The sequence below is a fragment of the Melopsittacus undulatus genome, chromosome 9 (assembly GCF_012275295.1).
Source record: "Melopsittacus undulatus isolate bMelUnd1 chromosome 9, bMelUnd1.mat.Z, whole genome shotgun sequence".
Classification (NCBI taxonomy): Eukaryota; Metazoa; Chordata; class Aves; order Psittaciformes; family Psittaculidae; genus Melopsittacus; species Melopsittacus undulatus.
The window spans coordinates 14,528,405-14,553,364 of record NC_047535.1 but is presented as its reverse complement, the minus strand read 5'-3'; the positions used below and the strand labels follow the sequence as shown (position 1 = coordinate 14,553,364).

The 24,960-nt window shown below is 38.7% G+C and overlaps 1 protein-coding gene across 2 annotated transcripts; it reads right to left on the bottom strand.

The window, feature by feature from the left end:
• Positions 1-671: 671 nt before the first annotated feature.
• NRG4 (neuregulin 4) lies at positions 672-24,785 on the bottom strand. 2 transcript variants are annotated; one of them, XM_005145716.3, is made up of 6 exons: positions 24,511-24,785; positions 19,025-19,090; positions 14,808-14,901; positions 6,564-6,713; positions 919-998; positions 672-823 (listed from the first exon to the last, which is right to left on the bottom strand). In XM_005145716.3, the coding sequence occupies exons 2-6, from the start codon at positions 19,032-19,034 to the stop codon at positions 807-809; spliced, it is 351 nt and encodes a 116-aa protein (XP_005145773.1). In that variant the 5' UTR covers positions 19,035-19,090; positions 24,511-24,785; the 3' UTR covers positions 672-806. The 2 variants fall into 2 exon arrangements, with proteins under 2 accessions (XP_005145773.1, XP_030901858.1); XM_031045998.2 differs by having other exon boundaries at positions 24,633-24,785.
• Between the last annotated feature and the right edge of the window lie 175 nt (positions 24,786-24,960).

Here is a 24,960-nt window from a genome sequence, read left to right as displayed (position 1 = left end):
TTTAAATCTCCCTCAGTAGGGAGAATTTCAGAAGAAAGCAAGACAAAAATAAAACTATCAAGGAAGGTGTCTTGATTAATATTTGGGACATACACCAGACAAAAGATAAATACTCTGCCTAGGAAACTTCTTTTTAACCATTACCAGTCTCTTTTCTTAATATCTTCTTTTTAATTTGAAATCAAATTTTGTGCCAGCAAAACTAGAAGTGATACCTCAGCCTCGTGTTATCTTACTGCTTAATGAGAGAAAAAGTCAGAAGTCACCAGGAGAAAGGTGCTTTCCCCCTGCCCTGCATCTGGTAAGTGCATCTGAAACAAGCCAAATTCTGGACATGTATCACAAGTATAAACTATTTAATCAAAACAGTCCTTAGCTCCTCTGGGGAAATCTTGTGAAAAAGGACAATCTTATAAAAAAATCAGAGTATTTCATCATGCTAAAATTGCTCTCATTATCTCATATTATCTGTGCAGTGAAAAAAAGATTATTTAGTTCTTCCCATGCAGTAAAGCCCAAAATTACCTCATGCTTCTACCTCTGTGGTGTTGAGAACAGTAACTTGCCATGAAAAATCTCACAAAATGCAAAAATAAATTAGTGATTTTCTACACCTTCAAAAATACACAGAAACTCAGGAAGTGCAACTTTTTATATCTTAGTTTGTCTTCTCTGACATGTGAGTAAGCTTCCTATTTCAGTCTACTTTCTTCTCTCATCTTCCTTGTGGCATTATCCTCAACAGCTATTGTGTTCTTATGGTTGCTCTGCATGTTGCTTTTCCAGCATTCTTCCACTCTAAAGCTTTACTCTGTTATTATTTCTGAAAAACATACAAAACACATGTTTTTAATGAAAGAAAATATCCTCCCCTGCCTTCGTTATGGAATCCAGTCATTTAACTTTAAATGTACTCACTGATGCAGCCATTACTGCTTGTTGTTTCAACCAGGTTGGCACCATACTGTGAGGAACTTGCCCTTGGAATTGAAGCTTTCCTGACCATATGAAACAAGAAAACAGGTGTCAGGAAGGAAAAACCCCCACACAAACCACACAGAGTGAAAAAAGTTATCTAAGCAGAGACAAATGAATTGAATGACACTTCCATTGGGAAAAGTGGCATGGATCTTCTGCAACTACTCTCAATTAATACTTAATATTTTTTAGAAGCACATACTTGAGGTAGGAAAAGAGAGATTAGAGGCAGGAACAGCACTCAGCACTACATGGCTTCTCTCCTGAAGTTCAAGTTTTTGTTTGGTTTCTCAGGTCTTTATTTAAGCAATTAGTAGCTATCACCAAAGTATTTATCATGAACTCTTAGCATTTGGAAGTGAAACATGACTAAAGTGTTATTTTCCACGCTTCCCCTGAGGAGAAACAGATCTTTTAAATAGAGCTGATCTCTTGCTGTCTCTTTCTTTTTCTTTTAATAGTAATTAGACATCTGCTCTCTTGAGAAGAGTCACGAGCTATCCTCCTTTCTGTCCAGTTTGTGTCCTGTGGTGATATACCTCCTCCACAAAGTCTGTTGTCTTGGACAGCTTAAATGGCTTTATTCCTAGACCCTGTTGTTCTGCCTGGCTGAGTTCCTGTTCATTAATATTATGCTTACATTACAGGTAATGTAGCATTTCAACATGGACTTACAATAAGGTATAGAAATGAACTGGAGATTTATTTTAGTTTTCCCTAGGGTTTTCTCTGTTCCTCTAGGCTGTGGCATTCGGGTCTTTATATTTTTACAGAAAAGCTAGCTTATGTGAAATCTATGCTAATCAGCTATCTTTCTTACTGTTCTCCCAGGAACTCTTGTACAATATGTTTCTGGAGAAGGAAGGCCAGATGGACCTGCACTGCTAGGTGAAATGCTTGTAGCAAAATCTGCCATTTCTTACCACAATAACAATGTAACAGCAAGGATTTTTGCACACTTTCCTGTTTCCCCCCAGGTTAAACTGATAGGCTTTATCAGAGCCACTGCTTGCTGGTGGGGTGTGTGTTTGTTTCAATACAGAGAGTGGTTAGAGCTGGATTTGCTCTGCCTCCATACATTCTGCTCTGCTAGCATGTTATGCGGCTCCGGGGCCTAAACACACACAAAAAACTACTCTAATCCAAGATATTTTTTCAGTGTTGAACAGCAAATCACTCTCACAAAATCAGTGCTGATTTAAAAAATATATATGTGAATAAGTTACATTCACAGTGTAAATATTTGACTATATTCATTAAAATAAAATTGTTGGCATGATGCTGTCTTCTAGTGAATGCCAGTAGTTAGCAATAGCAATAGTTTCATATGCTGAGCTTGTGAGGAGGGTGGCAAACAGAACTGAACATGATTTTTAAAGACTGGGATTCTCCCTTTGACAGAGAAGCAATGTTTATTGCTTATGAAATAACACATTCCTGGAGAAAACATGATGAAGTAACATGAAGCTAATGTGTTGAACTGGTTTTCACCTTGATTTTGGATGACAGTACTGTTCTTATGAATTCCTGCAGAATGATACACAATTGCTTTACAAGACTTACCTCTGAGGACATATAAAAACTCAGTCTTTTCTTTGCAGCAACATTCCTCATCATGTTTTCAGAAAGTAAATTAAAGCTTCTCGATTCACTACATAAATAATTATACTCTCTCAGCCTGAGACTAAGGTGGCTCAACAGCAGCCTTTCCCCTAGTGCGTTCCAGTGGGAGGTTTAACCCGAGACTACTGCTATCTTTTCCAGTTTTAAGCTGCTTTTTTTCATCACAAGTCCATGACCACTTCTGCCTCTCCCCTCTCTCCATTCTCTGCTGTTCCTTTCCCTCAGACCTTTGCTTCCTTTTCCCTGTCATTATTTTGTTCTGCTTTCCATCATTCTCACTCCCTAGCCCTTTTAAATTCTGGTTCTTCATTATCCTTGATTCTCTCTTCTCCTTGTAAGTTTGCTTTCCCAAACCATACAATCATGATGAATCCTAGTAAATAATCAAATACAGCATAAAATCAGCTTAACAGCAGATTGTTGATGGATTGGAAAAAGGAAATCCTTGGCTGATAAAATACGTGATGACTCAGCTAAATATAAAAGGAAAAATTTCCCACTATTCACCCAGAGCTTTTTCTGTGCAGCAGTTTTATGGGTTACTTTCACTTATGATTTGGTTATATAAGTGGAGCAATGAAATCTTTTCTTTCCACCCTTGTATGCTGAATGGGTTTGTTTGTAGGGAGCATTAAATGCACTTGCACATGCCTGGTCCTGAAATTTGCCCCAAGCAGACTGAGAGGAAGAAAGCTTAGAAGGGAAATACAGGGGGATACAAGTAATGACAGGGACAAGAAAACAGAGCACTGATCTCCTAAATTCTAAAAGATTTTATGTGTAATTTTAGAGATTCCATTTCTGTACCTTAAACTCCAATTAATATCTTCCTTTTTGCGTCCCTCCAGATTGCGTTACTGTGTACACTAAAACTGCACTAGAATCCTCTGCTGAAAAAGCCACAGAAATGCTTATTAACACACAATGGTGAGGGAGAAACCTCTGCTTTCTGATTCTGGATCAAACATACTTGCTAATAAAGTGTAATAGTGAAAACCTGATAGCGCAATATTTCTCTGAACATTTTAAGTTTACTATATTCTTTGAAGAGGACGAGTCAAGGATGACACAAACTCACAGCTAACCCTTACAAGTCTCAATTCCACCCTCTTCCAGAATCTTATGATTGTGCTAGATCAAATTTTGGAGGAAAAACTATAATATTAGTGACAGCTGCTAACAACAATCCTTGTTTATAGAGCTGAATAGAGAGGAGTAGGCTCAAGCATTCACTTCAGTCTTGTATGTTGGTCACTTTAGTCAAGAGATAAGGACTTTTACATGTCAAGTGTTTCTCTTACAGGTGAGTTCTCTAGCAGAAAATGATTGTGCTACATCAACCTCTGAAGTGTAAAGGTAAGACAAAACTTTTAGCCACTAATGTTCTTTTATAGAATAACAGAATGTTTTGGGTTGGAAAGGGCCTTAAGATCATCCAGTTTGAACCCCTTGCCATGGTCTGGGATGCCTCACACTAGACCAGGTTGCTCAAGGCTCTGTCCAACCTGGCCTTGAACAATCCCAGGGATGGAGCATTTACCACTTCTTTGGGCAGTCTATGCCAGTGCCTTACCACCCTCACAGTAAAGAACTTCTTCCTGATATCTAACTTGAACTTTCCCTGTTTAAGTTTAAATCTATTACCCTTTGTCCTGTTGCTACAGTCCCTCTGTATGATGAATTCCTCTCCAGCATCCTTTGTAGGACCGCTTCAACTTGCTGGTCACATTTCTTTTCTTTAGTATAAAGAAGCTGATCATGGTTTTATGAGATTTCCACAGCAAGTCTGATACATAAGAGAGGTTCAAGGGCAACTCCATTAAGACTCAGTTGCTGCCTTTGTGTTTCTAATAAAGAGGCACTACCTCATGTTTTGCCAGTTAGGTAAAGCTTGAGTAAATTGATTTCCTATGAAGGAGTACTTGGGATTCATAGAATCATAGAATAGTTAGGATTGGAAAGGACCTCAAGATCATCTAGTTCCAACCCCCCTGCCATGGGCAGGGACACCTCACACTAAACCATATCACCCAAGGCTTCATCCAACCTGGTCTTGAACACTGCCAGGGATGGAGCATTCATCACCTCCCTGGGCAACCCATTCCAGTGCCTCACCACCCTAACAGTAAAGAATTTCTTCCTTATATCCAGTCTAAACCTCTGCTGTTTAAGTTTCAACCCGTTACCCCTTGTCCTATCACTACAGTCCCTAATGAAGAGTCCCTCCCCAGCATCCCTGCAGGCCCCCTTCAGGTACTGGAAGGCTGCTATGAGGTCTCCACGCAGCCTTCTCTTCTCCAGGCTGAACAGCCCCAACTTTCTCAGCCTGCCTTCATATGGGAGGTGCTCCAGTCCCCTGATCATCCTTGTGGCCCTTCTCTGGACTTCTTCTAACAGTACCATGTCTTCCAACTGTCTCATAAAAGACTTGCACAGGCCTGTCATTGCTGTTATTCTCAGCTTCTGTACTTTGTAATGCAAGGCTCTTTGCCTGTAAAACTCAGTAAATGTGTCTCCAGCCTTCCCCTACATTTACTGTATGCAAGAGGAAAGGAATCTTTTAACAGATTACTCTCTGAAGTCTCTGCTCACTGAAGGCTATTTTCCTCTTCTCAGAGACAAGCTTTATTTCTAAAGAAATACTCTGTACCTCTGTGAGACTTGAATATTTTTTTCTTTAGTTAAAGCTGTATTCCATTCTAATAACTTTATAGTAATCTGCAAGTGTTTAGCAAATTGCTGCCATGGTGTTCTACAGCTAAGACAGGATTAATTTAACTAAAATGACTAAGAGGGGTATCCTCTGCAATGAGGGGTTTTAATACAAACTCTGTTTTATCAAATACTCTCGCTTCTAAATATATTCAGCTATGGGAAAACCTGGCATTCATTGGGTTTCCATGACAGCAGCTGAGGTAAAAGTAGACCAGCTATTCCAAAGGTCGCTCATTGAAAGCACTGATCAAAGAGGTTGATTTAGCAATGTGATTATGGGAGAGCAAAGAACAGAATTGCAGGAACCTCAGGGTAACATAACCAAGGAGAAATTCAGCATTGGATAAAGAGGAGGTGGCTGCAAGTCTGTGATAGTTAAGAACTACAGGGCCTAGTAAGTTGCCTCATAAAGACATATTAACAATATATGACAAAATTAGCTCTTACAAAAAGTGCTGTACTCAGAAAACAAGAGGGGATGTAGGAGGTTGATTTACATACATGAATGCTGAGAGTAAGATTGTTTGGGTTTGGTATAAGTGTACTCATATTTGTACAGCATCAGATGTTGACTTAATCCCAGAAACCGCTTGTGTGTTTTCATTGAAAGTCCTAATATTCCTAAAATTCTTTTAAACTCAAAGCTGCATCATTTGCTGTCTAGCACTGATGTTTTCTTGCTAGTCAAACATGCATCATCCTGGACAAACGAGTTAGTATTCTGATTTGTTCTAGATGTTAATTAATATTTACCTGGGATTATTCTTGAATTTGATTTTTCCTTAGTTTTCCTTGTTAAACCAGAAGTTGTAAAGGAGTTGGGAGCTAGTGGCCCCAGTTGGTTTGGCTGGCAATTCAATGCAGTGGAGCAGTTTCAGATCTCGAAGCCCTTTAGTAATTTGCTTCTGCTTCTCATTGTTTGAACAACATAAGGGTTGACTAATGTTTTGTACTGTTAGCACTAGCTCTAGGTAGACTGTGAAAATCTCTCAGAAATGGGTGTACTGCATGTCTTTTTTACAAAGAAACTGAAAGTACTAGCTTAGGAAAGACATTGAGAATACTGCAAGACAGTAAGTAAAATATCACAAGCAACAAGTTGAATCATCCACATTAATTATGCTGAATAACCATACAAACCTTATGGATAATTCATTACATACTTTTACATTCAAATAATTAGTACATGATTACCAGAAGAAATTTCTACTTGATTAAATAGCTTCAGCACTCTGAAGCACTTTTACCTGCAAAGGAAGTAGAATGCTCCAATTACAAGAACTCCTAGAAGAAGCAGTGAAGCCAAGAAAGCTGAGAACAGGTCACCTTTAGCTTGGGACTTGATGCTGGGCAGCAAAACTTCCTCACAGCGGGCTCCTGTGTAATTCTCAATACACCTGGGAAACCAAGTTTAGATGGTAACTTGTCATCTAATATGAAAAGCACAAAGGCTTCTTTTGGTCTTAAGGGGGGAGAGAACTTGTTACAGCATAAATCAAGGTCTGTATTTGCTTCACAGCAAGTTTTCTTATGAAATTTCTACCCACCTCTCATTTCTGGAACAAAGGAAATGTTGGGCATCAAGTTTACATTCTGATCTATACTGTGTTTATATCTCTAAACAGTATCTTTCTTAATATGTTAATTGGATCAGCAATATGCTTCACAATGGTGTACCTGGCAGTTATATCTGCCTCCTCCACTAGCAAATTTAATTAATCAAATCCACCTCTTCAGTATTAACTACGCCATCCCACTGGTTCTCACACAGTGGTCATACTTTCTTTTCCCTCTTTCATGTAACTTCCTAGCTTTCTTCTGGGGACAGCTAGTACTGTCAGCTAAATAGATCAAGGAAATAAGAATTCACTGAGTCATAGTACGCATTAAATTGCTAAAGTAGTTTATGCAGTGTAACAATTCATGCCAGAACATGTTACATGCTTTGTGAATGACCCTGTCTTGGAGAGATGTAGCTGAAAGTCTTCTCTACAATGCTTATGTACTGAACCTCTGAAAACTTCTTCTGAAGGAGGATTAAAATGAATACGGTATTTTGCCATGGTAAAATGATATATTTTATTAAAAATAAAATTGATGGCTTAGTAATTCAGGTAGAGTCAAAAATAGATAGGTTGAAGTAAAATAATCATAGAATTGTTTAGGTAGGAAAAGACTTTTAAGATTATTAAGTCCAACCATTAACCCAGCACTGCCAAGTTCACCACTAAACCACATCCTTAAGTGCCACATCTTCACATCTTTTAAGTATCTCCAAGGATGGTGACTCAGCCACCTCCCTGGGCCAGCCAGTCTTCATTTGTCTTACATTTTGCACTTATTTTTCTGTTTTCTTAAGGAATTTATAGCATTACAGAAAATGGGAAGCACTTCATTCAATAACTACATTCTCCATGTATCCTTTGTGTATGTAAATTTGCTTCTCTCTATTTGTATTGCTAAAGATCTTGCTCTTTCTTGCTATTTCTGGCACTGAAGTCATAATAATTGGTGACATAAGCAACTTCATTGGCAGCTGCAAGGTATAATTTCGGATGAGGGATAAGAAGGTGGAGTGGGGAGGAACTGCCAAAAAAGAAGAAAGATGTCTAGCATATCTAAATAAGAGAAAGGCATCACCATGAGCATACCAACATGAATGCTTGATGTGACTCCCAGCATTGCTTCCAGTATATTGACCACTATCTCAGTACTACTGGTCTAAACTATTGCACAGAGAATTAGTACCATTTCTTTTTGGAAATAAAATGGAAGAGTTAGACATTAGTTAAAAAAGAGGTAATTATCATCATATATTAAAGCTGTGCAAGTGATCAAACAGCTACCATTTGATAAGGATGATGTGAGACTTTTCAGAGTTACTATATTTGACTGCTGGGTAGGCAGACTGCTCTGATTGCTGGAGATAATATTCTAGATATTTACTGTAGGTATAGTGGCATTTCAGTGGCCTATTTCTGAAATACTGTAGAATTCTTTAAGAATAGAAGTGTAGTTTGAGTGGGGCATTGTTCTCTGCCAAGCAAGAGAGAAATGCTTTGGAGAGCTGAATAGGATAACAGGGACAGAAAATGGAATATAAAATTCATAGAAGTATTCTTGAATATCAATGAAAACTGGAGAATAATGCAAGTCTAAAATGATACAGGAAGAAAAAATAAATAGGTTTTGGCATCAGATTAAGGCTTATGGGAAAGTTCTAGAGAATGAGTGTAAGGGGTAAGTCAGCAGCCTAAGAGAAAACTGAAGCAAGAGGAACAAAAGGCAGTCCTCCTGGGTGGAGAGAGTTGCATATAGGATTAAGTAGAAAGTCAGGCTTAGAGAACTGGTGTGATATGTGAGTTGGCATGAGCAGTGCATGGAAGCTATATTCATGTCATGGTAAAGACCATAGGGAAGAAATTGGGAATGTGATGACTGTGTAGCAAAAAGGTCACTGAGATTGTAGCCGCTTTCTACTAAACAGAAAATAGAATGAGATGTTTAAGGTAGTCACAAGTCTTTGAGAGGGAAAGAAGCCACAAGGCCTAAGACTTTAAGAGGGAAACTATAGCCAGTATGAATCCAAGGTTATAGCAAACAGGAAGAGACCCACACTAAAAAAGAACATATAAAACTTAAATGTCCTGAGTGCTGAACATATTAATTCTTCCTGAATGTAACGAAAAAGAATTTTAGAACAATGTTTTTCATGACTTGCCAGTCCAATAGTATCTGACTGTGTGCAATGGATTAGGGATTACAAAGCTTCCCAGCTATTTTCTTTAGGCTGACCTGTTGACATGTTTGTTGAAAGTGATTCCATGCTATGTAGAAAATCCTTTCATGTAACCTAATGATGGGGGTTTGCATAGAAATGGGAAAATTGAAATGAGGTGTCTCTTGGTAACATTTAAACAAAATTGTAGCTAATATGACCCTACCAACAGACTCTGCTACAGTATGGGCATTTCTGAAAATCCAGATGTTCAGATATTCATTATGAAGTTATTAATGCTGATGTACAAACAGGCGAAGTACTGTGTTCAATGTAGAAGCAGCTGATGGATTAAGACAAGTGAAAAAATGAAAGGTTTCTACTGTAAATCCTTTCCTAAACCCAGTGGGGAAGAAACTAAGCGGAGTTCAATAGTTAGCAGTGCAACTCACTTATCCTGTTGCATTAGCAGAGCTCTAATAATTTCAGTGGAGTTACATTCACAGTGACTGTAAGCAAGACAGAAAAGCAGTCTCTAACAAGCAATTGGGCTGTGAACATAATCCAGACTGATGATATCTACAGTGTCTCATAGAGGCAGTCAGTCTTACTATACACAGCCTTAAAAGTCAATAGCAACTCATAGTTTATCTTGTTTAGAATGGATGCCAGAAAGCAGAGCGCAAGGTAACCATGACACACTTGTGGTTGTTAATGTGGCAGGCAACTGTGCTTCTGCACTTGAATGAATGAGTGCAAAAACCAGAAGCCTGCTTCTAGGCTATAGTAAGTCAGAGTTGTGCTAATTTTGAGTCATCTGGCCACTAGGCCAGATATTGCACAACATCTGCATGTTCTTAGCCTCCTGTTTCAGCACATACTGTCTGTTGACTTTAAAAGGAACTATGCAGCATTCCGAAGTTGATTCCTAAAATGGAATAAAGGTCTTTCCTCCTCTAAGAAATTTCAGTTTATTGTTCAATCAGATTTTAAGGACAACAACCTCCAATGTTTGAGGTAAAGCTGTGAGACTAGAAACTCACATTTTCAGATAGCATCCAGATTTCTGCTTTTCTAGGTACCTGCACACACACACCTCTTGTCAGATGAGATGAGCCAGATGTATACAGAAGTAGGATAGGGGCTGTGCTGGAGACAAAACACTAACATAATATACCTAAAGAAATCCACAGAATCTTTCAACGTAGGTTATTAATCAAAACTACCCTTATCAGCATCAATGCAAGGTAGAAAGAAATAGACTGCATTGGATAAGTTATCAGGAGACAACCAGTGGGTCTGCAGTTATATTGATCCTTTACAATCTGATCAGTAATGAAAATGTAAGTATAATAGCCCTCCAATAACATAAAGCACTACTGCTGTCTCATTTGCAGATGCATTTCATGAGACAGTGCAAGTGTCTGATTTAGGTAAGAAGGTTTCTTTCTCTTTCAGACTCTAAGGTGGGTGTCATAAGTGAGTCCATGATGGACTTTAAACATGGAAATAGGATTTGAGTCAAATGTGCACACAGGCTCCCATTGCTGAAGACCGTACTATGAGAGTCTTGATTTTAGTTTTCATTTAGTCTTCCTTTAGTCAGGAAAAACCTGGATGCTTTTTGGGATAAAAGTTATTTGCATGTAAATATAAAGCTCTAAGCAGAAGAATCACAGAATCCCAAGGGCTGGAAGGAACCTCGAGAGATCATTTAGTCCAACCCCCCTGCAAGAGCAGGGTAACCTAGAGTACATCACACAGGAACTTGTCCAGGCAGGCCTTGAATATCTCCAACGTAGGAGACTCCACAACCTCCCTGGGCAACCTGTTCCAGTGCTCTGAAGACAGCTGAAAAATTATCTGCTTGTCAAAGCAATTCAGACTACATGGCTGAGAGCTTCAAAATCACTGTAATCTTCCATCTGTAGCAGGCTCCTAAAAATCATCCTATTCCATACACTTATAAGGTCATCATGTATGTACTTGCTATCTTTTTCATAGCAATAATGAAAAAGAATTTAAAGCCAAAGTGAATAACCAATGGCAAAGTTAATTGGAAGCCCTAAGCAGCCTTTAAAAAAGTTTTCTGTTCAGAGGAGTTTCAAAACTGTTACTTTGAAGCTGTATTCATATACATAAGGATTTAAACAGAAATGCTGCTAATTGAGAGAAGTTTAAAGAATGTGTTTCTTTCCCCTAGAACTGCCTTAGCTATGAGTTTATATGGCAAGCTTTAGTGTATCTGGTATTAGTGATCAGAATATTTTTCACTAATCACTAGTGAATGATCACTAATATTTTTCAAACATATAATATAATGTTCCTTTTATATTTTATGTCACATTAAAGGTAGATCTTACTTGTGGCTTTTTTTTGGCTATACTTTTGGTGTGCGTTCTAACTTTTGTTCCTACCTTTCAAGCTAAAAGCAAAACTGAAAAGTACTGATTGGACACTGTTTTCAGAAGAGCCTGGGGTATGTGAAAATGTAGTTTGGGAGGCAGAGAAAGAAGAAAAGCTCAGATGAGTGGGAAGTTCTTCACTGGCAGCTTGCAGTGGGTATATTCTGAAGGTGTGTCATTTGTGGGGATGCTTGAGAAGGGAATGAAGGACCCATCTCAGAGGAAGAGCCAGACAAGGATGGGGTATACAGAAGGTGATAGAAAGAATTTGCACGAGATTTATTGGATTAGTGTAGGAAAGGGAGAGGAGAGATTTGATTGGGGTAGAAGCAAAGGAAGGGGAAAGTAGAGGTAGCCCTTAACTGTACACTGGAATTTCAGGGAGATTTTCCAAAGTGCCTCTGTCTCTTGCAGTACCGAGCCTGAATGCACTGCCTTCTGCGGAGTATGATCCTGTCCTCAAAAGGAGAACATTCACTATGAAGTTCTGTGTGTACTGCCCTCAGAAGCAGAGGAACTGTGCATGGCCTTGTATCATCTGTATTTGCCTGAAATAAAGAGGGCTCTCGGAAATCTGCCATTTGTAAGACAAAATGGAAGTAGCAAAGCTTCCCCTCAGAGAACAAAATCTTTGCTTAATTCTGCACTGCATTAATTAATGGGACAGCTGTGCATTGGGTGCTGAGGCAAACAGCTTTCAGCTTCGTGTATTATGATACACCTGAGGCAGCTGCTCTTCCATCCTTCTCCATTCTGCTGTGTATTTGTTTAGTACATTTGAGCATCTCTGGGTTTGAAGTGCATCTTGGTCATGGTGACAGGTGCGTCTTCTGCTGCTGAGAGCACGAACTCAGTGTTAGGGAAGGGATGAGGGAAGATGGCAGCTGAGCAACTTCATGTTCTAACACACATCAGCTCTATTTAAAATCTGCTGATGTTGCACAGGGTAGGGTGGGTCAGCTAATGTTCTGTTTCTGTTAAATCTCCACCTTGTGCACATATTCATTTCTGAATGGTAAAAGCAACTGAAACTCCTAAAGTGAGCAGTGCCTCTTGATTTGTTACCATGTTACAAAATGCAGATTTCTGAGGAATGATGCAATTTTGGTTGTCACATTGTGAAATTACTTGCAATGATGTCACATCAAGTAGTCTGGGCTAACTGTTTAGCCCAACTCATTTGTGTAAACAAGTAGCATGTCAAGGTAAATGTGTTTTAAGGTATTTTTACTGTTTGTTAGACTGTTCTTGCTCCATTCCCCCCATTAATCAATGCTGTACTAATGACCATTCAGCCTTTGATTCCAAAAGTGACCCAGTTTTTCCGTTGGTGGGAGGTGAGCATCTGAGGACCCTTGGAAGCTATAGGGGGGATTTGACAGAAGCCTGCATCAAGGAAACGGCACAACCGCAGGATGATGCCAGCCTTGAAGCTCCAAAGCCCCAAATATTTCTCTGAATTCTGCTGAATAGGGATGCATTTTTTCTGTTATTTCTATTCACATCGCTGCTGATTACCAAGATATCTGTGTGTAAACAAAACCTTTCTCATCTATAATTAGCCTTCTCTGACTGATTAAGGAACATGCTTAGAATGAGGACATGCTTAAATAGAATGCTGCTATTTAAACCCATATAACTTCAGAATCAACCACTAGATACAGAAGAAAAATACTTGGCAATTTAAATGCAGGAAGATTGCCTGAGTATAACAGAAGTGTTCTGAGGATGTTGCTTTTCTGCTTGAGCAGATTATAAAATCCTCTGGTACCTGAATTACAAATTTCTTCATTTGGAGCCTTTTTAAAGTGGAAATTATCCATGCTGACTAGCTTGTCCTCTGGAAGAATGTATTGTTCTGAGTGTTTGTTACCTCGTATTTACAGTCACTGCATCAAATACACCTTCCTCATAACACTGTCTAGCAACAGTTGAGAGGGTGCTTTGAAATTGTGTAACTGATCCTGTCTAGTCTAACCATTGTGTTTTCATCTAAGTATGTTAATGTTGTAATATGGGATTCCTTCTAGGAAAAAGAACATGCAAATTTCAACATGTTTTACTTTTTGTGGGTGTGGTATTCATTTTATATTGCATAAGCTTGCAAGGTTTAGCAGTTAGAATAAATCATCATCATCATACAGCACTTCTGAGCTTTACCCTCACTTCTGGATCTGATTCACTGTGTGACATTGGACAATATGCCTAATGACAGTGGTGCCCTGTGTGTACTTTTCACTGAGCATTTACCACAAAATTGCCTCTTCTCTCTCATTTACCAGATGAGTTTACAGGCTTGGCTTTATAAACATTTACATTGAACTGTCCTAAACAAAATAAATAAATACTTTGAAATCAGGCATCTTAGAAAAGATTTTTGTTTCCTCCTTCAACTGTTTGATCCAGTTATGATTAGTTATAGCTCAAGATTGAAGAGGGAGCAGAAGTTACCACGGAAGAAGAAAAGGTAATATCCTTAGTGTATGTAATACATGTCTGAATGCCTGTTATTATGTTAAGTAAACCCATTAAATTAACTGTAAGGAATGGTAACTCAGAATTAGGAAATGCAGAACCATGAAAAATTACAATTTGATTTAACATCTTCTTATGTCTTGGTAAATGAGAAAATAAAAGGATAGGGCTGTATATGTGCAGGAAATGTATCCGCATGCAAAACAGGAAAGCTTCTTTTCCAGTGTGCTACATGGGTTCAAAAAGAAAGTCCGATAAACGAATGGTATAAGAAATGTCTATATTTTCTGCCTTGATGTTTCTTTACTAAGTGGTCTTTGGCTGTCTCTGTAAAGCTGCCCTCTGAGCATTTCAGTGAGATTCAGAGAACACAAGAAGTCTTGAATAACATTCTTTTTACCCCCCTTGAAAGATAATATTCCTTTTTGTGCCTCTTCATTTTGTTCAGGTCAAGCCATTTTGTGTTACAAGAATTTCTGCAATGTAATTCATCTGAAAGAAAACCAGTGAACATACTTTGCCTTTCTGAATGCCTTTCCTACAATCTATCCTCTAAGAGGCAAAGGGTATTTTGTTCCTTTCTGCATTATAATGAGAGGAGGAAATATGGCTCTAAATATAGAGAGCATATGAATGCATACGTAACTGAGCACTGTTGCACCTGTCAAACAAATATACAGCAAGTATACACATTTATTGTTCTCATATTGTCATGTCTCTGCAAACTAGATAAGTAATCTGAGCATGAATTACTGGATATGGAACAGCCATAGCTAATAGGTATTTTCTTTTATATAACGTTTTAACCATAATTCCTTAGAGAAGCAAATTGGAGAAACAGTCTTTAAACAGCTACTGGCCAATACTCACACACACACATTAGTTTCACTGACCTGCAGAATGGACTGGATACAGTAGGAATCATATAACAAATCCCTCCATTTAGACAAAAAGCTCCATAACTGGTGCCACAGAGTTCTTCATGATCTTAAAAATAAAACCAAAACAGACACAGAGAAAAATGGAGACTTCTGTATTTTTATCAGTGAAAGGAGATCTTAATTGGCTTTTTAAGGAGGGGGGGAGGCTTCCTTAAAAAAATACAAGAAAACCCCCAAAACACACCACCTCCCCCCCAAAAAAAAACCAACAAACAACCCCCCCAAAAACCCACCACACATGAACAAAACCACCCTATGAGCAAATAATGTACCAGTCTTGCCTTCCAGGCCAGCTACGTATAACACTCCCTATCTTGCAGAATTGTTTAATGTAATGATGTTCAAAAAGACCATAAATTTATCAGTATGTCAGACATGAAGCCCCTAAATTTTATTAATACAGCACTCTCTTGCAATGAGAGGAACTTCTGGGTTCTCCATTGCTTCTTTCGGCTTTCATGACCACAAACTGTATTGAGTACAGTGATTCACATGATGACCCGTAGGAAGTCAGGTTTGTCCTGTTCCAGTGGCACAAACTATCTTTAGCTTAACTAGCCTCTGGGAGAGAATCATTCGGTACAGATAAACCCAGGAGAGTCTCAGGTGTGGACCAGGACACTCTGAGCCTGCTTCAGGCTGTGTTAAGAGCTGAATCACAGCACAGTAGGACACCAGCAGGTTTTCCCACCCCAGTTTTTTACAACCAGTGGAGGAGCTAGCCTATGAAGTGTCACTTACGTAGAAAACTGCCTGTTACAGTGTCATTTCCACAGATCTCAAAAAGGCTTTTTCCTACCTCAGTAAACTTATTGTATGACATATTGGTGTGTTGAACACAATTGGGCATTCTAATAACACCCCAAATACAGGATACTACTGTTGGCACCTGTAGCAGCAGTTGTCCATTTTGTGCTTTAAAATAATACCTAACTGTAAATTTGGATTTATTTATGATATTTTCAGTGCATCAGTAACTCACTTTCTATGTATTTGTATATATTTTTATACATGTCTTCAATCTTAGGAAACCACAATATCTCAATTAAAACAAAACCAGAGAAGTCTTCTGACATCACAAGTATGAGAATCATGTGCTGCCTCACACTTCAGGTGTTGGTTTTGCTATTATTTCTCCCAGAAGTTCTGAAAATAAGTATTCTGCTGCCTCACTATTTATGTATAGAGGGCACATTCTGTACAATATATAGTGTTGTTTAAGAGAAAAAAGACTTTAATTTTCTTATTTTTTCTTCAGGAAAAAGAATTAGGGTTCATTCCCCTGTATTCCTAAAGAAAAAAGCAAGGAGTGTGGCCATAAAGCATTCTACCCCAGAGGAAGCTTCTACAGCTTTGTATAAAGAATAAACCTGGCTTTCCTAAGAGTAGCAGAAAAGCTGAGCTACTTCTAACCCTGCGCAACAAGACCATCATGCATCCTGCTGTCCTCTAGACCATCTCTAGTAATTACATTCTCCTGGCTTTTTATACATTCTTCCATTTGTATGATGGCATATTTGACATAGAAGGGTGAGTTACATTACATTGTTTTACCCTTAACTCTTACATTATTTTAAGATGAAGGCTGTTACACCATAGAGCTTTACAGGAATTCAGTTTCATGGTCATGTCATCAAAGTGCTAGCACCCAAATGGTAGCTGAACCTCTTTGCATGTGTGTAGATAAATTAGTGAGTTGAAGGAGGGGGGAGGTAAGGCTGGAAAGACCAGGCTGGATGGGGCTTTGAGCAATTTAGTCTAGTGGAAGGTGTCCCTGTCCATGGCAGGGGGTTGAAACTGGGTGAGCTTAAAGGTCCCTTCCAACACAAACTATTTTATGAATCATGTTTGAATTCCTGTTCATGTTTGACCTTGTTACATTGACTCAGGATGTGGCACAACAGAAATGTCTGTTCTGCTCTACCCTGTTAGAAGGTAAATGGAAATTAATTTTAACTCTGACGCTTTCTGTGCTTGTGTACTGGCAATTAATTTACTGCAAGGTCACTATCAAAAGACTTTATCTTATTTTGCATGCATAACAGTATAACTACAATAGGAATAAAAAGGTAACAGAAAAAGGAAGAAGGATTTTAAACAAGAACTGTGTTTTATTTTAGTCTATTCAAACCTAACAGTGGCACTTCTGTGACAGTGTAATGCAACTGAAGGCTACATCCTTCCTTAAATGAAGGAACTTTGACCTCCTCTAAACTCTTTTAAGCATCTGAGGGAGTTAAGTGTTGTTGAAGTTCTACCAGGTGGAAAAGTGACTGGATGGAAGGTAGGCAACACAGAAAGATCCTTTTAGACAGCTCATGGAAAGCCTTCAGAGAAATTCTCATGAGAATTAATGAGAACTTGTTAACCTCCTTAAAATCCTGCCTTATAGTTTTATTTCTTCATCTTTATGCAGAAATAGGCCTGTCTCATTCTGGGATAGTGGTGTAGTACTGAAGAAAACTAAATGCCTCAAGTCATTCAGGTCCCAGAACATTTGGGAGAATGATTCTCTCACTGTTCTGCTGTGAGCTGTGTATTAAGGACCAGCTCTGCAGCCCAACCAGACGTTTCTGTTCTGGCAAAATAACTCAGGCACTCTGTCTTAGGCCTATTAGAGAAAAGTGAGAGGAGTGGAGAGAGAGAACAAGAAGTGCCTAGGATGCCTTCAAAACCCTTCTGATTGTAATTGCAGACAATTTCTCTACAGGCTATTTCTTTCTAGAGCTAGACTTCTTTCCAGTGCTAAGGGAAAAATTGTAACCCTAATTTTACCAGTAATGAGATATTTGAAGAATTGTCTGTGTAGATCAGGTGCCCCATTTTCCATCCAGTTGTGCTTTTCATTAGTTCTATTTTGTGTATTAATACTTTGTTACTACTTATTGAAAATGCCAGTATAAAGTAGATGAGAGAAATATGAAAGAGAATAAAAGAAAACTGGGGACGCTCCAACAATATAAGAAAATATTAATTACTGGTAGTAGTAGGGTTTGATACAATAAAAAATATAAATTATTGTATCCATATCCATTTTACTGAAACGTGTTAGTCTGTATCAGATTTGAAAGCCACTGCTCTATTTTTAGACAGGAAAGCATGAAAGTTTTCCCTTTGAATTTGCAGTCAGTGATGCAGAAGAGTACACTAGAGAATCGATAGGGTTCAGTACAAGCCAAAACCCAGTTACATGAATGTTAGTGAATGTGTTAAGGTTTTATTAGGTAAGACAATACATTATATTAATCTAAAAATGCAAACTGTATGCTTTGAAGGTGAACTGTGTGCTACATTCAGGCTACCTAATCAAGATAGAAACATTTTAGTAAGTCAAGTGACAATGGGCAATTACACAAAAAAATAAAAAAAGATTTAGCTTTTCAATTAATACAACTGTAGAAACTTTATCAACTGTATATATTCTACATGATGTGTATGTATGTATTTTTCTATGTCCTTCTGTGTGAGAGATAAAATAATGAGAAGCAGGGCACCAAAGTTACTTTGCAAAAAGGTAGGGGTTTGGTGGGAGGAGAAGTGAAGAAGAATGAAACAAGATTGTTCCTTCTAATGCTAGACTGTGAATACTTAAAACTGGCAGAGGTAACAGCAGCCTCTAAATACACTGAGTCTCCATTATTCTTTTGAGCAGTGCTCGGAAACCTGTCCCTAAACTGTCTTGTCTGTGTTTAAACTTTTGTAACCTGACAGTCCTATCTATTAAAAAGAAAGACAAATAAAGGCTCAACACCACCTTAACCACCAAAGAGCCAAGGCAGCCTTGGTAATGAAGCTGTTGACTCAGCTGTCTTGCCTAGTCCAGAGGCTAAAATACTACAGACTGTCTAATCCTGAAGTCTGCTACTTTCCAAATGGGAAGGGGGAGGAATGGGAAATGTTGACAGAAGATAAAGGGGCTGGCGCATGCTTCCTTGCTTATAAGCAACTTTGGACTGTGTGCTCATCAATCATGAATAGTAGCATTGATCAAAGCAAACACCTTGCAGAATTTGTACCACTGGTGAACTCTGGTTTGCTGACTAGTAAGTGATGACAGCCCTACACAGCAGTTGTGACAATCCCAATAGCAGCTGTCAAAATCACTGCAGTTTTAAAGAGTTCTAATTATATCTGTGTACACATCCAGGTGAAGGCTTGGAGGAAATTACCTGTTCGCATATTATTCTGACAACACTTTTTGATCTTGGTCAGAGGCTATTCTTCTAAAACGGCACCTAAAGACAAACATGTACATTTAGCATGTCATTTTTAACCCAAATGACTTTTCCTTGAAGAAATAGCTGTTGGTATGCAGTGTTGCTGCTGAGACATTTGTTGTACTTTGACGGTCATATATTGTTATATGTAAGTTCCATTAATTCACAGTTAACGGCAAACATTCAAACCTACTGTTAAGTTCAGTGAACTCCTAAGGACACTGCTACAGAGGAACACCCAGGTCACACTAAAGCATGTGTAAAAAATTAGTACTTTTTTTCAAACTGCCACACTTATTCAGAATTGTGATACCTGATGCTTTTAGGCAATCTAAATTATTGTTTCTGGCTAGATAATTAGATGACATTTGTACCTTGAAAGATGGTGCATACAATTGAATCAGTCCTTAGGCTGGTGATTATTCAATCAGGTAAGATCTTGGTGGTGAAATTCCTGCCTTTCACAAACAAGAACTTCTCAGTTTGTAATTTCTTGGAGAGAATGTGTGTGTTTCACTTGAGTTGTTTCTCATGTCCTGATGTCAGGTGAAAGTAATATTGGCCCTGGATTTAGCAGAACTCAGCAAGGGCAAGATTTGTACAATTGTTTTTAAAGTATGGAATAGAAACTAGCTGCCTGGGAAGAAAGCAGTCTTTATTTGACATTGCTAACAAGAAACTTATTCTATAGACATCCCAACTCTATAACCATCTAACATTGCTATATTCTGATTTCTTCAAAAGTATGGTCAAGGTTTAGCATACCAACTAGGTTACTGAACAAGCCTAGTGTGATAGATCTTATTTTTTTAATGTTTGCTCTTTTTTTTTCTTAATTATACTTTAAGGTGTAAATAAGATAAATGTTTAAGCAAACTGTCCTATATTGGAAGAAAGTTTTTTTTTCCATTAAATGATCAAATAAATCATCAACTGTATGAGAAATAATTGTCTGTACTTTAGCTTTTAGTAATAGGCAACTTTCTGAGGAGGCCCATTGCAAAAGGTATGATGCATTTGTACTTACTGTATAAGCAGATGGTTCTGTTTTTCATGGTACCTCACATGGCTTCTCTATCTCTTTAAGTATCCTGTCCATACAAGAAAGTCTGAAATGGCAGTTCCCTGTGACACGGGGCTGTAACAGCAGGATCCCCACCCAGAGGCTGTCCTCTTGGGCTGTCTCACAGATACGCAACTTTGCTTGCTCTGTGTACACAACCAAGTACGGTTAAGGTAGCATGTGGCACAGAGAAACACCAACGTGATTCACTTCAGAACCCAAATCCTGTTTTTCAAAGGAATCGGTCATCCTGGAAGTGGTTACTTTTAGTAGCCAAGAGCTGAATTTTTTCTATGTGTTGTTAAAAAGTCATCAAGTCTACATATAGTGCAATGTGGGTGAGGTTACAACAAAGACAAACACACATGCAGAGGCCAAATCCAGCATAGCGTACACCCTGTTATGCTCACAAATCACTTGCAAATTTTTCTAAGGTTACCAGTGCTACAATTTATTGCTGAATTCAAAGCATTCACACACTGTAGTATGTAAAAATTGTATCATAAAAGCATGCAGCAATCAAAAATCTGATATAAATTTCCCCTTTACTGGAGCAAGCAGTCCTTTTTAGTTTACTTTCCCTTTTGTTGGAATGTTCCACAAAACTGTGTAATATCCAGTAGCTCTCATGACAGAAAATACAAATAGGAAGTATAACCTGTATTTCAGACTAGCTCTTTTACTGAATTTAATTAGGGCATGGGTCCTTGAACAGACAAAGTAACTTGATTTTACTGCTGCAAAAAGGAGACTTCCCTTCTCCTTTTGTTATTGTCAGTATGTATCTCCACCATCTCCCTGGTGCTGCTACTGGTGTAAGTTGAACTTTTTCAGTAGATGATTAAATCCAACTATCCAGCAGAAAATTCCTTAGAGAAAGCTGACAGTTTTCTTCTGCATCAGTGTGTTACATGGATGTGTTGTATGCACCTCATCAGCTGTTTGGACTAGGAGTAATTATTACATGTACTACAAATTGCTTATAAGCTGAACTGAACAAGACAGATTGAAGCAGCCTATGAGACTTCTAATTGTTAATTTTCAAACATTCTTGTTTGTTTTCTCCTTTTATTGAGGGAGATGGGGGGTAGTGACAGAAGGGAGTGAAAATACTTCCTAAGCAATCCAAGAGGATGTGTGTGCATATGTAAAATTCTGCTCTTTAAGTTCTGACAATCTGGGTCTGAAGATCACTTTCAGAAGAGGTGCTGCTGACAGCATAGATAGCTGTGGCTTTTGGGTTTTTTTTTCCAGATTGAGAAGTAAATCATTAGGGAGTCAGGTATTTGTAAGTAAAGGTTTTCCTCTAGGATGTTTGCACTCTGAGCAGAAGTTCAGGTATGTATCAGTGTCCTAAAAAGAATAAATTGGACTCTTTCTATCATTAGAGAAGCAAGATGATAGATTGTAAAGAAAATTTAATGCTATAGCAGAAATTATTGCTAAATATGATTCAAACTTGCTTACATCTATCTGTGCGCTGAACTGGTACTAGAAACACAAGGGATCATTTGTGCAGCTCCCTAGCATTTTACAAACTCAGTGTCTTGTAAAATATTGTCTGTACCTTATGCTCACAGAAACTAAGAGTCCAATTGTATGAATGCCCTTCATTGTTTAACTTGGATGAAACTTGGGAGTTTGTGAAAGTTTACATTAGTATTTTAATCTGAAAGTCATGATATAGCCTCTTTTGTTCTGTGCTGGCTTGTTGAAAAAATTCAGATCAGTTCTACCCTTCTCCCATATCATTGTCATCTAAATTGATCTCAATAACAGTACATTGTTTGAAGGATTACAGTTTACACACTGAACTGTCACCTGTGTGTACTGATCCATACTAATATTATTATTCCAGCCTATTCAATCATGTGAAAGTCCTAGGCATCTTTATTTTCATAGTCAAGGGCTTCAGTTCAGGAAAGGATTTACATCTCATGGTTATAGTTTCCATATCCTAAATTACTAAATTAAAGCATGTTCACATACTCTGTTGAACGAAGCATAAACTCTGTGTGTATACGTGTGTCACACTGAATGCTACAAATACTGGCTTACTGTTATGTAGCATAGAACCCACAGGTAAGTGAACCACACGAGGAAAATCCACACATACTCATGCTTTGTGGGCACTAAAACACTATGGGAAAGAATACATTTTTTTGGGGGGGGGGAGCTGTTATTGGATTTCTGGGCAAATTGAGCACTTACACACAAAACTGAAATGGGTTCATCTTTTCAGCAGAAATATGTGCTAAAATCTGGCCATATTGGAGGCTGGCTGGAAACAAATCTTTTGAAGTCGTTAGATTTGTCTTTAAAAGAACCTGTGTTCTTTACTCCCCAAATGCTTAAAACAGAACACTTACTGCCACTTGTGGTTTTAATGCCTGACTACTTTAAGCATCTATGAGATGCAGTATCCCCGAAAGATGATAACTGGAAGTCTTCATGTGCACATGCAGATAAAAGAAAGCACTGAATAATGATTTGGGGTTTGGTTTATGGTTCTTTGCTATTCAAACCTCCTTAAAATTAATCTCTGCATAAATTCTCTCCCAAATTAAAGATCATTTCAGTCACATGGCTATTTCAAATATACATTGTTTGTTCATTTAGATGAGATTGCACCTTACAGCTGTCTGCAAGGATGGGATTTTACTGCATTATGCAGTTTTCTGTTAAAATCCAAAAGAGGTAAAATCTTATTCTCCCCCAATAGTGAGCTCAAATATTAATGTCATGAAAACGATGAAGAGGAAAACTTCATTGTTTTTGCACTATCTGCTTAGTAGATGAATTAAATGCATGTTTCCTTCTAAGATGTGTCTTTGATACCTACTAAGCAGTTAGTGGTCTACACCTCTTGTTTCTTCCCAGAGTGAGGAACTGTCCTGCAGTCTTGTTACAGGGAGTCTGTTTATTTTCTTATCTAGGCAATAACATCTAATACCCTTACCCTTACCACACAACTGATTTTAGCACAGAAAATTATCAGACATCAGAAAAAAAAATTATCAAACTGCCTGAAACAAATGGAGATCTCAATAAGGCAGAATTCGAGATGAGACACTACACCTAATTTGTACAAGGACAACATGCTACTCAAATTTACACACTGGAAGTGTCTGTCAAGATGAGATGGCCAGAATGTGAACTCTGATAAAAGACAGCAGTGGAAGCAGATGCCAAGTCACAAGTCTCAACATGTCTGGGTTGTAACAGGTAAAGTTATAGAATACAGTTGTTCAAAATTCTTTCCATTACAGTTTTCTGAAATTACAATAAATAACTGAGACCTCTTTTCTTAGGAATGCCTACAGCAGAAATGTAGGTTTGCATTTTGATTTGATCCACTGATGCGTATCTAGGAGTAAATTATGTACTGTAACAGTTTGCAAAAGTGTTGTCACAGTGTTGAAATCACAGTTTGTGATATTACAGTAAATTTAAGGGAAACCTTTCCATTCCAGATTTTGTAAGTAGTTGCAACCAACTGTAAATTCCCACCTGAAACTCCCATTGTCATGTATGAGCTTGTCGTACAGAAGCTGGCAAAGCTACATTTCAGTTGAGGCTTCTGTCCAGTGTAACTACTACATCATCGCACAGATTTGTAATTTTGAGATAGAGATTCCAGTCTTCAGCTTGTGTATGCTTACATGGGATAATTAGTAAATTTCAGAAGATATTTGTGTTAAGAAAATTGCTATCAAGCTTTAAAAAAAAAAAAACCCAAACCACCCACAGCACTGTTCTTTCACTGGCGTGCTTACTGATTTCTTCTGTGGCACTTTTGGTTCCAAGTTTCATCCCTAAACTATGAAGTGAAATGTAATGCAACTTGAAAGTTTTCACTGTGGGTTCTCACTGTATCTGCCACTGAGCTGTCAGTAATTTTTGCTCACAGCTCAGTGGCAGATACAGTGCCTGTCAACGTCAGTTCTCAAATATCAGTTCATTTCAGAGCTAAAAGATCAGGACTCAAAAATGTCTATTACAAACTGGCAGACAGGGGGACAATATAGCACGAGCACTAATAAAATAGACCTGTAGTCTTAAATAATTTTGAGATACTAAAGATATAGATATCATTAGAGTTTAGATATTTTCTTTTACATGGTAAAGCAAATGTAATCTGTCATCATAATACTGACTTTGATTTTGTAACACTGAGCTTCCAGCAGGCAGTGATAACCGATTGCTGCCAGTGCCAGCTGTTCCACAGCAGCTCGGCATGTGGAAGGGAACTGATAAAACTAGAATTGCAATCCTTTAATGCACGTTCTTAAACCTTGGGGTTTGGGGGTTTTGGATTTGGTTTCCTCTTTTTTCTCCTTCCTTTTTCTTTGCATTTAATTTCGCACTGAGTTACCTTGTTCTGTTAACGCCCGTCTCACCGCAGCAGCCGGGTGCCCCGCGCTGTGCTGGTGTTACCCGTCTCAGGCGCGCACAGGGCAAGCTGCGGGCTTATCGTGGTCTCTATAATCTGCGTACCGTGATCCTGTCTCTGCTCTCCAAGCTCGCTTATGTAACCCCAGGCTCCGCACAAACCAGACACAGCCGCGCTGTAACGATCCCCTTGTGTCCAAGCCCCGCGGGCACAACCGGGGCTCACCGGGGCCATGTCCCAAGGAGTCGGCAGCTATCGCGGCGCGGCGGCTTCTGGCTAGTGGAGAGGGGGACGGGGCGAGGGGGCGTGACCATCGCTAGGAGGGGGCGTGGTCATGAGCGTGGCCCCGCCCCTCTCCATCCCTAGCCCCGTAGTACTACAGCGTCCGCCGTTCGCCGCTGCGATTGGCTCGGCGAAGCGCACGTGACGCGG